At 44.3% G+C, this 18,751-nt stretch overlaps 1 protein-coding gene across 7 annotated transcripts in view; it reads right to left on the bottom strand.

Moving 5' to 3' along the window:
• FAM120B (family with sequence similarity 120 member B) overlaps window positions 1-18,751 on the bottom strand; it is a 98,154-nt gene that overhangs the window by 56,488 nt on the left and 22,915 nt on the right. For all 7 annotated transcript variants that reach the window (XM_076002769.1, XM_012782541.3, XM_076002767.1 and 4 more), the window contains exons 3-4: window positions 14,270-14,450; window positions 5,022-5,117 (exon numbers count right to left, since the gene is read on the bottom strand). In XM_076002769.1, coding sequence (XP_075858884.1) covers window positions 5,022-5,117; window positions 14,270-14,450 — 277 coding nt within the window. The remainder of the gene's footprint in view (window positions 1-5,021; window positions 5,118-14,269; window positions 14,451-18,751) is intronic.

Genomic DNA, 18,751 nt, shown 5'->3' on the forward strand with positions numbered 1-18,751 from the left:
TGAGGCGGGCGGATTGCTCGAGGTCAAGAGTTCGAAACCAGCCTGAGCAAGAGCGAGACCCCGTCTCTACTATAAATAGAAAGAAATTAATTGGCCAACTAATATATATATAAAATTAGCCGGGCATGGTGGCGCATGCCTGTAGTCCCAGCTACTCGGGAGGCTGAGGCAGCAGGATTGCTTGAGCCCAGGAGTTTGAGGTTGCTGTGAGCTAGGCTGACGCCACGGCACTCACTCTAGCCTGTGCAACAAAGCGAGACTCTGTCTCAAAAAAAAAAAAAAAAAAGATCAAAGCCATGGGCAGCGGAGATGTTTCCAACAACGACCTAGAGACCTCAGAGCCCTAAACAAGCAGTATGTCGCCAGGTCACCCACCCGATCACATCTAAAATGCATCAGCTTCAAAAACCTAACTAAAGCACTTGGTAAGATTTGTGTGAGTCGGTGGACAGGACAGGGCTTTTAAGGAGGGACTGAGCCCTAGAAGGCCAGGCAGAGGGTGGGTGAAGGAGGTCATTTCTGAGACTGACAACTTCGAAGACTGCCTCACGGGACGTCTGTGAGGACTGGACCCCAGGGGAGGTTATGGACAGGCCTCAGTGACAAAGAAACTGCCCTGTTTTGTGCTTTCGCAGCCATAAATACAAGTGAATGAATAAAAGACATGCTAGATGCTAAGCCATGGCACTTATATGTGCTTTTTATATGGAAATAAGTATTTTAACAGCCAGGTTTTTGCATTATCTTACGGTTATCTTCCCTGCATATACCTAAGGTGAAAAAATAGTAAAACTGGCTGGCTTGTGTCCACTCTCAGGAAGTAAGAGGTGAAACTCCTAGAATTAACTAGCATATATTTTATACCTCAAGTTCATTTGTGAAAGTTTTAATTCACGAGCTCAATTTATAAGAATATTTATTTAGTACTCTTTGTTGGTAGAGCATTCCTGGACAAAAACAAATTAAAATTAAAAACTACTCACATACAAAGTGAGTCTTTGGATGAATAAATTTCAATAACATACTTATAATAAGCAAGAAAATGCATTCAGATATAAAGTAGAATGTATTAACAGCTCAGGTATACTTACATGGCTGAATTGCCTCATTTTCTGCTTACAAAATGACATCACTACTTCTACCTAACACTTTCAAGAAACAGTGAATATGGCTATAAAAAGTATTCAACACAAAAATTTAACCCTTGTCTTATGACTCTAATGTGAATTTTTAACACATCTGACAAAGCTTCACACTATTTTTACAAATGAGAGAAAAACCACTCCTGAGATTTTTACCCACTTATCTTGCTCCCTGATGGTCAGGATACAGTTCCAGGCACTGGCAGCTGCATCAGAGGCATCTCATTCAGGGCACATGCGCAAACACACAACCTTCTTCTACCATTTACAGAAACCCCTGAGATATGTCAAGACTTTCTTGACCTGCATGCATCAAAATGTCAAAATGAAAACCTTCAACAGTATAAAGGAGAAATAAGACTTCACTACAATCATTTAATAGAAATTGATAGAATGAATCAAATATAGCTCCTTTTGGTCATGAAATGCATGACTTCCCCATATCTCATTTTGTGAAATAGTCATCTAAGATGTTCTGCAAGCTTCTTGTATGTCAAACGTATATAACCAAGAAATACTAAGTTCACTTACTGATTGCTCAATATTGTAAAAATTCATTCAAGATAGACAAATTACCAATTAGATGTGTATTATTAGCTTTCCTGGGTTTCTAAAATAAGGATATGCTCTTTCTTGGGCTCAAGCAATCCTTCTGCCTCAGCCTCCTGAGTAGCTGGGACTACAGGCATGCGCGACCATGCCTGGCTAATTTAGTCTATATATTTTTTTTTTTTTTTGAGACAGAGTCTCACTTTGTTGCCCAGGCTAGAGTGAGTGCCGTGGCATCAGCCTGGCTCACAGCAACCTCAATCTCCGGGGCTCAGCGATCCTACTACCTCAGCCTCCCGAGTAGCTGGGACTACAGGCATGTGCCACCATGCCTGGCTAATTTTTTTGTGTGTATATATATTTTTAGTTGGTCAATTAATTTATTTCTATTTTTGGTAGAGACGGGGTCTTGCTCAGGCTGGTTTCGAACTCCGACCTTGAGCAATCCGCCCGCCTTGGCCTCCCAAAGTGCTAGGATTACAGGCGTGAGCCACTACGCCCGGCTCTATATATTTTTAATTGGCCAATTAATTTCTTTCTATTTTTAGTGGAGATGGGGTCTCATTCTTGCTCAGACTGGTTTCGAACTCCTGACCTTGAGCGATCTCCCCATCTTAGCCTCCCAAAGTGCTAGGATTACAGGTGTGAGCCACCATGCCCGGCCCGGATATGCTATTAATGAATAAAAACTGACACTGAGAAGAGAAAAAAAGAGTCATTATACTTTGTCTGGAGAAGAATTCTCCAGCCTGGAGACAGGAGAGGCTCCTTCACGTGTCTGGCCTGTGGTCTGGCCCAGCTCACTCGCACAGAATGGAGGAGGTCAGGAAGGCGTGCAGAAAGCACCAGAGCAGGGAAGAATGCTGGGAAGGAGCACGCGCATGCCTCTAGAGCCTTCGTGATATACTGAGGAGTAAAGGAAATATGTACACACCCTATACACGTGCACACACACATGTGTACTTCCAGGATCTTCGTGATATGCTGTGGAGTAAAGGAAATGTGTACACACCCTATACACATGCACACGCACACGCATACTTCCAGGATCTTCATGATATGCTATGGAGTAAAGGAAATGTGTACACATCCCATACAAATGCACACGCATACACACACGTCCAAGGCCTTCATGATATGCCGTGGAGTAAAGGAAATGTGTACACACCCTATACACATGCACACGCATACTTCCAGGATCTTCGTAACATGCTGTAAAGGAAATACACATCCTATACACGTGCACATGCATACACACACCTCCAAGGCCTTCATGATATGCTGTGGAGTAAAGGAAATGTGTACACACCCTATACACATGCACACACACACACGCATACTTCCAGGACCTTCATGACATGCCGTGGAGTAAAGGAAATGTGGTGCATACACATTTTACACACGTGCACATGCATGCACCCAAAGATGGGGAATAGGAACATATGCATATAAATGAAATCCCTGAATAAAACAAACTAGTGTCTTGGTCCATTGGGGCTGCTGTAACGAAATGCCATAATCTGGGTAGTTTATGACCACAGAAATCTGCTTCTCACGTTTCTGGGGGCTGGTTGCTACCTGCTGAAGCCCTGGCTCCAAGACAGCACTTCCTGGCCATGCCCTCACATGCAGAGGGGCAGCGCAGCTCTCTGGGTCTCTCTCAAAAGGGCACAAACGACATCTGGTCACCTCCCAAAGGCCCTATTCTCCTCATATCATCATAGTGGTGAACAGGTTTTCAACATATACATTTTGGGGGCTATATACATTCAGACCATAGCAACTAGTAATGAGATTTCTTTTTCTGCTCCTTGGTGGGTCAACTTTAATTCTTTCCCTTTTTTAATTTTTAAATAATCTCTACAATATTGTCTGCTTCACTTCCACTTTATTGAAAAATATCTGTGATTTCTTTTTTATTAGGTTGGTGGAAAAGTGATTGCAGTTTTAGCATTGTTGACATTTAATATAATGATGCATAGCCAAACACCCTCTTTAATTCAAACAATGAAGAAAGCTATAATAAACCTTTACCGTATTATTTTTGTAAGGACACTATGAGATAAAAGTTATGTATATAACAATGTTTCTGGAAAATTACTTAGGCTATCTTTTTTTTTTTTTGAGACAGAGTCTCACTTTGTTGTCCAAGCTAGAGTGAGTGCCATGGCATCAGCCTAGCTCACAGCAACCTCAAACTCCTGGGCTCAAGCAATCCTTCTGCCTCAGCCTCCTGAGTAGCTGGGACTACAGGCATGCACCACCATGCCCGGCTAATTTTATATATATATATTTTTTTTAGTTGGTCAATTAATTTCTTTCTATTTTTGGTAGAGATGGGGTCTCGCTCAGGCTCATTTCAAACTCTTGACCTCGAGTGATCCGCCCACCTCGGCCTCTCAGAGTGATAGGATTACAGGCGTGAGCCACTGCACCCGGCCAGGCTATCTTTTTAAAAAATACTTCTTGCTATAAAAACAAATGTCAATGCATTTTAATTTATTTTTGTGATAAACACTAGGTCTGAGTCTATCACTCATTGACAGAATAAGGAAACATTCCCTAAAGTCACTTTTCTCAACTTCTCTCTCAATACAATTCCATTTATTAAAAAAAACATTTGCAGCGCTCAGATCCATATTTGGTAAATTACAGGCGTATGTGATAGAAAATTGTAGTGACACCAGAGAATTTAATGTATATGAACATGGAATAGCAAAACTCCAGAAAAATGTGTTCTCTGTAACAATGACACAGACACTAAAAATAAGCCCTAGAACTCAGCCTCCTCCTCAGCTGTCCAGAGCAGCACCCAACAGCCAGACGCCCCTGACCTTTTCCAGACACTAAGAACTCGCAGGAAGAAAGGCTGCTCTTGGGATTTACTTCAACTAACTTTTATAACTTATTTTCTCCAGTTAAGATAACTCTCCTTTTTATGCCCATGTCCAATCCCACAGCTCATCTAATGACCGTCAGCAGCGGGGAGAGGGTGAGAGCTGAGACAAGCAGAACCTGATCCTGCCCAACTCCAGTGACTGGACTCTGACCACAGCCGCCCTGTGTCTTTCCTCTGCCCGCCACTGTGACCTCGGGCAGGCGGGAGGAGGGGAGTGAAGAGTAATGCAGCAGGTGGGTCCAGGGCACATCTGCTATAACGTCACCGCTTCCCTTAGCTGGGGACCGCATGAGACAGACACATCCATCTTGGGCCAAGGGTTTAAATGAAAATCGGTACGTGGAAAAAGATGCTTCCACAACTGGCCCATTCTCAAGCTTACATCACGCAAGAGGAGACAAGCAGTTTACTTAAACCAAGGCTGTCTGTACCTGGGACAGTCATCGGCAGGGGCCTGACGAGGTCCGGGTGCCTCAGTGGGTTCCCAGGGTACACAAACCACTCCTTCACGCAGCTGCTGATGCCATCTGCAGAAACACAGCAGGGTTAGTAGAGGCACAAGAGGAGACAGTAGAGAACTGTGTGGGGTAATAAAAAGGAAGTGATATTAAAAAGTAGTGTGTTCTCTTAGGTAAACTAGCATCTCCTCACAGGAAAGGGGTTATCAAAATCGACACTAGGAAACCACACTAGCTTGTGCAGATGCCTTGTGCCCTTGCCTGACCTCTGTGCCTGAGTGGGCAGCAGGGGCGCACGCGGTGCCCTCTCCACTCATGGCGAGGACAAAACACGAGCACGGGGTGGCTAGAAACGCCAACATCTGCAGAAAGTAAGTTTCATGGTCTGCACAACCTATTCATCCAAACCTAACTATCCAGATGGCAGCACTCTTCATGTTTGGTCCCAATCATCATTCCTGCGTAGTTACAGCTCCTGGGTTCCTTTCAAAACCAAAGACAGATACAAAGCGCTACCTGAGATCTTCTTAAAAAATAAATGCACTTTACTGGAAAATCCTAGGGTTTAGTCCATTCTCTGGAAACCACATCATTATAGAAGTTTTAATCAGACACGGACTTCGAAACCATGTCAAAAATGTTTGCAATTATTTGGTCTGCCAGTATTATAATAAAATAATCTTTTTATATATCAAGAAAAAAAAGAGAAAATTGAGTCTGGCAATTCCTTAAAAAAAAATTTGATTTTAACATTAGAACTTTCAATTTGTAGGTTCTGAGTCCAAAAGGGCAAAGTTCCTGCTTGTTTACTCTCTACTTCAGGCTCTAGCATTTTACATGGAAACAGAAACTGACATCATTGTCAAGCCTGTTCTTTTGCTATTTCCAAAGACAGACACATTAATCCACTTTATAAAATCTTTGATACATGACTAAGATTAGTTATGTGTTTTTGGGAGCAAAATTGTGGAACTGCTCACACTTCCGGCCTCAATCACACAGAAACTGCACCTGGATCACAAGGACGCCTCAGCTCCCATGGTGCAGACTTCTCTCACGTGACCACCCGGAGGAGACGTGGATCCTGCTCAAGTGGAGGACTCAGGAGAAAGAGGACGGACAACAGGGACGTCAACCTTAACCTCTTCACATGGGGGTTTTCCAATTTGGTGACAACTCTTCAGGCTTTTAGACAATTATTTATCCTTATGGCTCTGTAATATTTTTATACTGTGGCTTGAACTATAACCGTGTGGCCTTAATCCTCAGAAAACAGAAGAACTCCCCATTCCTTTTTGTATATGTATTTGTGGGAAAAGTTGCCCTGTGAGTAGTCATCAGGATTTTAAAGAGCTGGCAGTCTTCTGGTGCTGTGCCCAGGTGTCAGGGCACTGGACAGGGACAATCCCACAGCGTTTCCATGGGATTCCTGGAAGGTCTGCTGGGCAAGAAGGAGAGCTGGGGCATCCTGCAGGGACGAAGGGGGAGCACCCTGGAGTGCCAGAGGCTGCAAGGGTGCACACGGCCCTGTGAATGCTGAGGATAAAGGAGGAAATGAGAAGAGATGCCACCTTTGCATCTTTCTGAGTGTCTCTTACATTTCCAAATATTATAAAGTTTCACAGAGTGATGTAAGCTAAGTTTATCATTAGGGAGACGACAAAACAGAGACAGAGTAATAATCACAGGTAGGACCAGGTCAGAAGACAGGGACAGGCTGAGGACTGTGAGCACAGGGCCCCTCTGCCCAGAGTATTTCCCAACACCACATGCCCAGCCATGTAAAGTGTGCACAGGAGCAACGCCAGCACTCCCTAAAGAGGGACCCCTGAGGTGTCCAGATGAGCTGGAGTGTGCACTAGATCAGTTACCCAAAAGGTATCCATAAACAGGAACCCTGAAGGGTCAGTGCAGCAATCCAGTGCCTGTGAGCGCCTTCTGGTTCGGACTTGGTGTCGGTGTTGAGGGCTGTGCAAGTTTGGGAGAGGCCTCTGGTGCTCCAAGTCTACACTATGTGGCCAAAAGGCACCAGTGGCTTTCAGTCTCACTTTAAATGAGTGGGTTGGTTCCCTCCTGCTACTCACACGGACTTGGAGACCACTGTTCACCTAATAGGATTCAAGAGACCAGGTCTCCCACCTGTGCTATCTGAACTAGAATTCAGAAGAATGGCCTAAGCCAGAAAAAAAGTGTTTACATTTGCCAACACAGATACATTTTTAAACAGTGCCAGGTGGGGAGAGGGGGAGAGAGGGAGAGGGGTGGGAGAGGGAGGGAGGGAGAGGGGGAGGGAAAGGAAGAGGGGGAGGGGGGGAGAGAGAGAGAGAGAGAGAGAGAGAGAGAGAGAGACACACACACACACACACACACACACACACACACACACACACACACACACACACACACAGAGGCAGGCAGGCAGAGGCTAGATGTAACTCTGCCATATGAAGGTCAGCATGGTGCAGGAGCCTAGAGCAGGGGAGAGGGGCTATGCCCCCAGACCACCAGGCAAACCGCTGGCAAAATTAGGCAGAACCCCCAAACGAGAGAGGGGCTCCATCCAGGGTAGGGGGAGCAGCCTTGGTAAGAAGAAGGAGGGGAAACTTTTCTGCAAAAGAGTTGAGAAATGAAGCAGTGAAATGTTCCCACAATGCAGAACAAAAAGACAAAAACAGGAATTAAAAGAGGAAAAAATATAGAATGTCCATCTAATAAGTCCAATATGATTCTCACAGCAGTTCCACAATAGGAAACAGAAGAAGAGACTTTCTAAACAGAGAGGGTAATGAGAACATCTCAAATCCTTCTATGAGAAAAAGAGTTACCAAAAAAGACATCAGCAGTACCTCTGAACTCAGAGGATGGGGGTAGGCGTGGGGGGCAGAGCCATGGCCAGGGACAAAGGGCGGTGCAGAGCCACAACCAGGAATGGGGGTGGGTGTGGTGGGTAGAGCAGTGACCAAGGACTGGGCATGGGGGTGTGGGGCAGAATTGTGGCCCGTCTTCCTTTCGTCAGCACTAAAACTGGACAGACTCTCCGGACAAAAGCATTCACGTGTTGTAGGGTGGGCAGTGCCAGACTGTGGTCCCAGATGCAGGTTCAGGGCGCAACTCAGAGGCTAGGCCGGAGCAGTGGCTGGGGCTGGCCACCACTGAGCTTGCACAGGGCCTCAGGACAGTAGTGTTCCCAACACCCATGTGAGGAGACCTCGTCCCACATATGGGCGTGCAGGTGACTGCCCAGGAGGCCCTGCCGTAGCAGTAGGGCCACCCTAGCTCTACAGGAAAACCTACCACAGACTCACCCTCACAAGGCAAGGTGTGGAAGGATCAGGGAAATTAATTGCCTGACAGAAGAAAACTCTTCATAGCACCAGAAATGATCTAGCATACCACCAAAAATACCAGACGTGAGAATGAGCAAAAATATGTGGATCCCTTAGGAGGAGAAATCAATAAATGGTCCAGAAGAAGAAGTGAAAAAAAGACTGAGATAGAAGAAAATTGAGGAAATAATGCTCAATTTTTTTTGAATCTGAAGGAAATATAAACCCACAGGTTCAACAAGCTCAAGAATCTCACCTGGGAAAACAGGAGAAAACCACTCGAGCTCATCTTAGTCAAACTGCTGAAAACCAGCAGTCAAGAGGAAAATTTTAAAGACAGAGGGAAAAAGTCACATTACATCTGAAGAACAACAATGACAACTGTCATCTCCTGGGAAACAACATAAACCAGAAAAAAATATAATGACATCTTTAAAGTGCTGGACACACATACAAAAAAACCTAAGATTCTACATCTGGCAAAACTGTACCCCCGCCGGGCGTAGTGGCTCACGCCTGTAATCCTAGCACTCTGGGAGGCCGAAGCGGGCGGATTGCTCGAGTTCAGGAGTTTGAAACCAGCCTGAGCAAGAGCGAGAACCCGTCTCTACTATAAATACAAAGAAATTAATTGGCCAACTAATATACATATGTAAAATTAGCCGGGCATGGTGGCGCATACCTGTAGACCCAGCTACTCGGGAGGCTGAGGCAGAAGGATTGCTTGAGCCCAGGAGTTTGAGGTTGCTGTGAGCTAGGCTGACGCCACAGCACTCACTCTAGCCTGGGCAACAAAGTGAGACTCTGTCTCAAAAAAAAAAAAAACTCTACCCCCAAACAAAGATTAGATACAGCCATGCACTGCATAAGAGCGTTTCAGAAAATGACGGACCACACAGGTGTCCTTGTGACATCCTGATGACCCTGACCCTGTGAAGACCCCAGGCCAATGTGTTTGCTTGTGTCTTAGCTTTTAACAGGCAATTTAAAAAGAAAAAAAATAATAATTTTTAGAAATAGAAAAAAGCCCACAGAATAAGGATATAAAGAAAGAAAATATTCTTGTATAGTTGTATGATATGTTTAACTTTTTGACAAGCGTCAAAAAGTTTAAAAACAAAATTTTATAAAATAAAAAGCTTATCACTGAAGAAAGAAAAAAATTTCTAATAAATTTAAGGCAGCTTAAGTGTATAGTTAATATGAAATCTACAGTAGTGTACGGTGCTGTCCCAGACTTTCACATTCACCCACCACTCACTGACACGCTCAGAGCAACTTCCAGTCCTGCAAGCTCCACGCAGAGTAAATGCCCTGTACAGATGTACCATTTTAATCTTTTATACCATATTTTTACTGTATTACATATTTTTACCTTTTCTATGTTTAGACATGTTTAGATACATAAACACTACACTGTTGTGCTACATTTGCCTACAGTATTCGGCACAGTAGCAGGCTATACAGGTTTGTGGCTGAGGAGCATAGGCTATAACACATGGCCTAGGTATGTAGTAGGATCTACCACCTATGTGTGTGTAAATACACTCTATGATGTATTGTCTATGATGTATTGTCTAGGATGACATTGTCTAACGATGCATTTCTCAGAAGGTATCCCTGTGTCATCAGGTGACACAAGACTATGAAAATTCAGGGGGGAAAAAACCAGAAAATTTAAAATTACACCATAAGAAATGACAAATCCAATTCTTTTGATGAAGGAAGACGATGCTCAATGGAAATTTTGATCTACATAAAAGAATAAACAGCACAGAAAATGGCATACATAGGAGACTTTTTATCAGACAGGTATGGTGGCTCACACATATAATCCCAGCAATTTGGGAGGCCAAGGTGGGAGGATCGCTTGAGCCCAGGAATTCAATGCCATACTGAGCTGTTATCACATCACTGTGACTCTGTCTCTAAAAATAAAAACAAAAAATTTATAACAAAGATGTTTATCATTTATCAATTTCTAAAAAAGATAACTGTTTAAAGTAGTAGCTGACAAACTAAAGCCAACAGGCCAAATCTGGCCTGATTGTTTTTATATAGCCTGAAAGCTAATCTAATAATGCTTTCAATATTTTTAAATGGTTGAAAAAAATGCAAAGAAGATTTTGTGACTCAGGAAAATTATACCATACACAATTCAATTTTGTCACATGTGAAAGTTAAACAGAGGTTTGCTGCCACCCAGCCACACTCATCAGGTTGCACAATGCCTTTGGCTGTTCTAGTGCTGCAACAGTAGGGTCGTGGGGTTGTTACAGAGACGCGGGGTAGGGGGGCCCTCAAAATCTACAATATCTATCATTTGGCCCTTCAAAGAAAAAGACTGCCAATCCCTAGATTACATTTTTTTTTTTAAAATCATGTATAACAGGGCTTAAGATATGTGCATACTACATGCATAATCTCTAAAGGTTACATATTACATGCTTCCATTTCTATAACATTCTCAAAATGAACAAAAACAGAGATGCAGGAGAGATCAGTAGTTGCCAGAGGACAGGGACAGGGGAAGAAAGAGATGAGAACAAAGGGGCAGCACAGGGACTTCTGCTTGGGGGTGCCCGGCTCTACAACCTGACTGTGGTAGTTAAAAGCCCCTCTGCATGGGATAAAACTGCACAGAACCACACACACACGTGCATGCAAAAAAACGGTGAAATGGGCCGGGCGCAGTTGTTTACGCCTGTAATCCTAGCACTCTGCGAGGCCGAGGCAGGGGGATTTCTCCAGGTCAGGAGTTTAAAACCAGCCTGAGCAAGAGCGAGACCCCGTCTCTACTATAAATACAAAGAAATTAATTGGTCAACTAATATATATAGAAAAAATTAGCCGGGCATGGTGGCGCACGCCTGTAGTCCCAGCTACTCGGGAGGCTGAGGCAGCAGGATTGCCTGAGCCCAGGAGTTTGAGGTTGCTGGGAGCTAGGCTGATGCCATGGCACTCTAGCCTGGGCAACAAAATGAGACTTCGTCTCAAAAAAACAAAACAAAACAAACAAAAAACAGTGAAATGAATAAAGTCTGTAGTCTAGTTAACATTAGCGTACCAACATTTATTTCTGGCTGTGATATTGCATGAGATTTACAGAAGATGTCATCTTTGGAGGAAGCTGGGTGAAGGGTACATGGAAATCTATGTATTATTTTTGTAACTCCCTGTGAGTCTGTAATTATTTCAAATTAAAAAGTCTGAAAACATATACAGGAGACATTAAACAATACCAAAAACGTTGGACAGAATGAAAGGACATTGTTAAAAGATTAGTACATTACATACAACATTGGTATATTACTTGAAGGTAAATTGTGATTTTAAAAATATATATTGTAAGCCCTAAACCAACCACTTCTTTAAAAAAAAAAAAAAAAGGTAAATGTAATCATTCAAATGAAGACATAAAACAAAATACTAAAAATTATTCGATTAATCCAAAAGAAGTCAGGAAGAGGAGAAAATAAGGAGAAAAAACACAAAGAGCTAAATGGAATACTAAAACCCAATTATGTCAATAATTACATTAAATATAAATAGTCTAAACACTCAAAAGAGATTGTTAGACTGGATATGATATTTAAAAGAGAAGCACTTAAATGTAAAGACAAAATTTAAAAGGATAGAAAAAAGACATCCCATGCAAGCATGGACACTGAGAAAACTGGAGTACACATATTAATACAAGTCAACTTTAGGACAAGCAATATTATCAGACTGAAAAATGACAAATCTCATGTTAAAAGGGTCAATTCATTAAGAAACCTAACCATCTTCAATGTATATGCCCCTAACGACAGAGCTTCAAAGTATCTTCAGCAAAAAATGAAGAACTGAAGGAATAAACAGACAAAACCACAATATGGGGAGATTTTTAACACTCTCAGAACTAAGAACAAGTAGACAGAAAATCAGTTAAAGACTAGAACAACCCTATTAACACTACTGATATTTACAGAACACTATACCTGACCACTGTAGAATATACACATTTTCAAATACACATGAAATAATAAAGTAAGCAAAGCAAATAACAGAATATACTTCATTATTATCATCATAAACAAATCAGCAATAGCAGCATTTTATTTTCATATCCTAATAATGTAAACTTCATGTAGAATGACAAAAAATTGAAGGAAAAAGAGGAACTAATGATCAATTGTGAAGACAAGTTCCATCTGAGTAGTTTTTCCTGTTCATGTGGCTAATGACATTATCTATATGGCTATAAATAAATTACATTAACAAAGTATGAAATTTAAGTTAGTGAAGCTTCTGTAATTTATTCTCATTTACTGAAGCAGTCCAAAAACAATTCCAATATTATTCTGTAAACATTTTTTCAGAGGAAATTATCTTTTTTAATCATTAAAGTCAATGTGCAATCATCCATGTTAAGAAAGAATATGGGCAGAGAGCCAAATAAGAAATTTTTAAAAATTACTTAAACAATATTTGGCCCCAGAGTTTGTTACATAGTTTCTTTTACTTCTGTTTTTATTTTTTTTTTTTTGAGACAGAGTCTCGCTTTGTTGTCCAGGCTAGAGTGAGTGCCGTGGCGTCAGCCTAGCTCACAGCAACCTCAAACTCCTGGGCTTGAGCGATCCGCGATCCTTCTGCCTCAGCCTCCCGAGTAGCTGGGACTACAGGCATGCGCCACCATGCCCGGCTAATTTTATATATATATATCAGTTGGCCAATTAATTTCTTTCTATTTATAGTAGAGACAGGGTCTCGCTCTTGCTCAGGCTGGTTTTGAACTCCTGACCTTGAGCAATCCGCCCGCCTCGGCCTCCCAAGAGCTAGGATTACAGACGTGAGCCACAGCGCCCGGCCATACTTCTGTTTTTAAATCAGCTCAGACATCTTTCTACGTCTTCCTTGGGTCACGTGGGGGAAGGCAGTACACAGTGGGTGGCACTATAGGAACCAGATTTGAAGAACCCCACCACCCTAGACACCCTAAATAATAATGATTCTATCACCGCTTTCAGATTATGAAAATATATACTTTCCAGAATAACAGAGTAATATCAATAACATTGGCATGTTTGGAAATGATGTTTAGGCAAAACGGGCCACTGACAGCCTTTCGCCAGCACCCCACTCCTCCTGCCTCTGTCCTGACCCACAGGACAGGCAGAGTTTCTTATCAAACACCCTCAAATCTGACCATAGAGCACCTAAGGGCTGCCTGTCTGAGGTGCTCAAGGCCTTACAGAAAAGGTGACTCGACATAAGAAGCATCACTGGTCTCTGACACCAAAGCTCCTTGACCTCCCAAGTGCCCCCGGCCCTTCCCAGCATGAGTGACAGGCCCTGACGGACTCCCAGTTTCACTGCTCTCCTCACCGAGGGTCTTCTCCCTACTCTTGCTACTAAGTACGCAATGGAAAAATAGATGGGAAAAACATAAACTTCATTTCAAAAACTCTAAAGAAAAACTGTGTTTATATTATAAATAATGTACTAGATTGTGTAAAGTTATTTTATGAAAATCACATTTTGAGGGAAGACTAAGTAGACATTGTTTTCTAATAATAAGCATAACCTACACTCCTACAGGAATAAAGAGTTTTCACATTCTTTAAAAAGCACAAATCCTTTTAAGGCATAAACTATGACATTTTATAGAAACAAGGGATTCTTTTTTAATGAATGCTGATCAACTGCTTGCTAATTAAATATATATGTCCCATGGTTTTTATACTTAAATTGTTACAGATGCCAGTGGTATTCCCAATTATACATTTGACAGAGAAACAAAATCCTATTTAATTATCTCCATGTCCTGAAAGAATGTATTCTACTTCATCTGGCCAGTTTCTAGAATTCAACTCCAAACAGAACCACAACAAAGAGAGACCGATCGACTCTTACCTTTGCAGCCGCCCAGCAAGAGCGAGTAGACACGCTGGCGGATGGGGCGGTAGATGAAGGCCTGGCTGGGCAGGGCCTGGTCCAGCTCGTCTTCCAAGGTGTTGCTGCACTCGATCTCGCCACTGCTCATGATGCTGTATACCAGGTAGCTTTCTGCTTGGACGTGATGGGTTCTAGCAACCTGTTCAGAATTTAAATATAACTGCTTTGTAGCATAACCTTCAAATAGAAAAGGCAGTGCCTTTTATCACATGCCACTTGTTTAGCACACTCAGAAATGGAGTAACTGCCACTCAAACTCATGACACCAAGCTGGCATTTATGTTCACTCCTTTGGGCCACCATGTTCAAACCCTGGCTCACCCTGTCCTCCCACCCCACCTCTGGTCCTCTGCCAGGCTTGTCTCACCTCCCGCTGCAGCACCTCCTCTTTTCTCCTCCACATACTCCCAGTAATCAGGTGCTCACTACTTTTCACTGTTGCTGCTACACAAGGCTCCTAACCACCCCTCTTGGCCTTTTCTCCCCCTTCAACCTAACCCTCACACCACCGCCATATTGTCTTTTTGGAAAAGGGCACAACTGCTACCCTCTTCAAAACATCTGAGTGGCTACCACACGTTCAAGGCCCCACTGTAAGGGCTCAATCTCTTTTTTCTAGCCTTAAACACCATTTTACCCCTACAGAAACTGCAGTGTCCCCCAAATTTCATGCTGAAATCTGATCCCCGGTATTGGAGGTGGGGCTTGGTGGGAGGTGTCTGGGTCACGGAGAGGATCCCCCACGAATGGCCAGGTGCCCTCCCTGAGTTCGTGAGTGAGTTCTTGCTCTGCTGGTTCACGTGAGCCGGCTGGCTGTTTAAAGGAGTCTGGCACCCCTCGTACCTCTCTTGCGCCTGCTCTCGTCATGCAACACGCCTGCTCCCCCTTTACCTTCCACCTTGACTGGAGGCTCCCTGAGGCCTACACCAGAAGCACTTGCTGGTACCACGCTTCTCCTACAGCTGCAGAACTATGAGCCAAATAACCTCTTTTCTTTATAAATTATCCAGTCTGAGGTAGTCCTTTATAGAAATGCAAAATGGATTGATGCATCCAGTCTCGGTGGAACATCTCCATTGTTCCTCAAGAATACTCCATCCTCTCCCACCTTCGCTTGTGCTCCATAAAAACTTAATCCCACATAGAACATCTTTCCCTTCCGCTCCTTCACAATCCTCTTTTCCCTTTAAAGTTCACCTAAAGTGTCACCTTCTCCATGAACCTTCCTCCTCCCCCAACCAGAACCGCCCCCTTGCCTCAGGGAACTCAATTTGTATCTTCCCTACACTGCTGCTACCTCCCCCACCTCCCTATTCAACTAAGAACTGCTTGGGACTAGCAGCTGTAGGGCATTCATTCATTCACTTGTTCAATAATTGTTTACTGAGCAAAAACAAAGTGCCAGGCACATCTGCTTCTCCTGTGCAATGCCAAGACAGTGGTGGCACAGAGTAGGTGATGAGATGTGTGACTTAATTGATTCCACTTTCTCATTAAGTAGCTAAGATCGGAAGGACTATAATAACCTATATGGGGGACAGGATCAAGATGCCAACGAGACAGAGGCAGTATGTGCTTCCTCCACTCCTGAATAGCAGGTGATTCTCACAGACTGGATGGACTGTGTAGGAGAAGACTAGCCTGCCCGATCCACTGCAGCTGCCACTAACACCAACTCAGAGGAGCCAGAACAGCAGGCAGAATTTCACAAACTGAACAGATCCTCTAGGATTCACCAGAGAAGCTACAGGAACCACCAAAAGTGGGTCTTGGGCCTAACACAGGTGGAGACAGAGGTGCTGGGTGGAGACTGCACAGAGACGCTGCTCCAACAAGGGGACCCATGTGGAATCCCACAGGTCCGGGAGCAGCCTGAGCCAGGCGCCATCCTGAAAGCCCAGACATCAGGAAATTGTGGGCATGCCTGCAGCCACTGCTCAGCTCTGAGGAGGGACAGGAGCCCAGGTACTCCCACGTACTCCCCAGAAGGTCCCTACTGTCCTCCCCGGGTCTGCTTTTGAGACTGGGACGTGAGTAGACAGCATTTTCTAGTCTCCTGCCCATGCTGCCTGCGTGGGTGGGGCCCCAGCCTTTCTGGTCACACGCTAAGGCGCCCTTGTGAGAATTCGACACTGGACTGTGCCCTGCCCTCGGGCTGAGTTGGAGCTGCAGCCCCCATCTGGCTGGGGAGGCACGAAAGCAGGCTTTCCTATGCCCACTGTGAAGGCGTCCACCAGCCTGCAGCTAGCAGCTAGCTGCTGTGGGACCAACTCTCACCCAAACTGAACTCACGATGTTTTCTGCAAGCCCAGCCTGCTGGAAAGGGTCCCGCCCTTTCTGGGCACAGGCCCAAGGTGCCACTTTGGGAGTTCAAGGCTGGGAGCACCTTGGGCTTAGTTCAGGCCGGCACAGCTGCAGCCCTACCCAGCTGAGGAGGAATGTGGAGCCTCCGCCGTGAACTTCCCAGGACAACTCCCATCACCCTGTGGTGATTGACAACACTCCCTCCTTCCCCCAGCATCTCACCCATGCTATTTGCCTGGAGGGGGCTCCACCCTCTCTGGTCACAGGCCCAAAGCACCACTTTGGAGTGCAGAGCTGGGCAGTGCCCCACCCTCGGGTCAAGTTTGAGCTGAAGCAGCCCTGCCTGGCTGGGGAGGAACAGGGGGGCCCAACTCCCCTACACATACCTAGGACAATTCCCCATGACCCTGAGACAGGCTCCCGTGTGACCAAGACGTGAGTGCACAGGGCTCCCCAGAGTTTCTTGCCTACTCTGATCAGACGCCCACAGCCAGCACCATTTTGAGAGCTTAATGCTGGGCCCCATGCCCTGTCCTCAGGCCAACCTCAAGGTGACATGACTGCAGCTACTGCCTGGCCAGAGAGGGAGAGGGGACCCCGAGCTCTCCTAAGTACACTTAGGACAATCCCCACTGGGACTAGCCTGCCCAACCCACTGCAACTACCACCAACACCAACATAGACCATCTAGGTCCTAGAGAGTGGCTCCAGCACAGCTACTGTCACCTCCCACATCGCACCAGCTGCTCAGGGGCCTGAGAGCCTGCCCACACACCTGACCCTCTGCTCAAACTCCCAGCTTCTAAGCAAGCCACCTAAAGGCCCGAGAATTGCTCCCACCCCCATACACTAATATCACTGTCAGCTAAGCTGCTCTGGGGCCTAAAATCAGGCACACTCGGCCAACTGCTGCCACCACTGAGCCTAAAGACTGGCTCACAGTTGCCATCTGAGTTCCCAGGAAAACTTCACCACCCCAACCAATAACTCTTCCCTAAGCCACTACAGAAACCACAGATACCACTGGCCATGTGTACTGCCCAAGAAATCATACAGAGACCACACTATTGCAGGCACCAAAAAATCAAGCCAAAGTGTCCTACTCAACCAACAATAGACATACACCTTCAGAAAAAAAATTCTCCCTTTCTAAAGCAATTTCAAAATATCAGAACAAGTGACTAATAAATCAGATGTCAAAGGAAGGATGGAAACACGAAAGAGCAAGGCAATACGACACCACCAAAGGACAACAACAATTGTCCAACAACGAACCCCAAGCAGAAAGAATTCCTTGTAATGCCAGATAAAGAATTCCAAATATCGATTCAAAAGAAGCTTAATAAGAAGTGAGAGAAATCTGTAAACTAATACAAAGAAATTAAAAAAATCAACTCAGGATATGAATGAGAAACTTACCAAGGAGAGAGAGATCTTTTTTAAAAAACCAAACGAATTCTGGAGCTTAAAAATTCATTGAAGGAAATACAAAACACATTCGAAAGCTTCAAAAACAGATCAGACCAAACAGAAGAAAGAATCTCAGAACTTGAAAACAGGTCTTCTGAAATAACGCAGTCAGACAAAATAAGGGGAAAAGAATAAAAAAGAATGAGCAAAGTCTTTGAGCATTCTAACTTACAAATTATCCGTATTCCCAAAGGAGAACAGAGATCAAAAAGTTTAGAAGGCCGGGAGCGGTGGCTCACGCCTGTAATCCTAGCACTCTGGGAGGCCAAGGCAGGTGGACTGCTCGAGGTCAGGAGTTCGAAGCCAGCCTGAGCAAGAGCGAGAACCCGTCTCTACTATAAATACAAAGAAATTAATTAGCCAACTAACATATATAGAAAAAATTAGCCAGGCATGGTGGCGCATGCCTGTAGTCCTAGCTACTTGGGAGGCTGAGGCAGCAGGATTGCTTGAGCCCAGGAGTTTAAGGTTGCTGTGAGCTAGGCTGATGCCATGGCACTCACTCTAGCCTGGGCAACAAAGCAAGACTCTGTCTCAAGAACAAAAGAAAAAGAAATTCACCTTACCCATAAAGACACATATAGACTGAAGTTAAAGGGGTGGAAAAAGATATTCCATGCAAACAGAAACCAAAAGCGAGCAGGAATAGCTATAATTATGTCAGAT

This window comes from Microcebus murinus, chromosome 5 (genome assembly GCF_040939455.1).
Source record: "Microcebus murinus isolate Inina chromosome 5, M.murinus_Inina_mat1.0, whole genome shotgun sequence".
In the NCBI taxonomy this organism is placed as follows: domain Eukaryota; kingdom Metazoa; phylum Chordata; class Mammalia; order Primates; family Cheirogaleidae; genus Microcebus; species Microcebus murinus.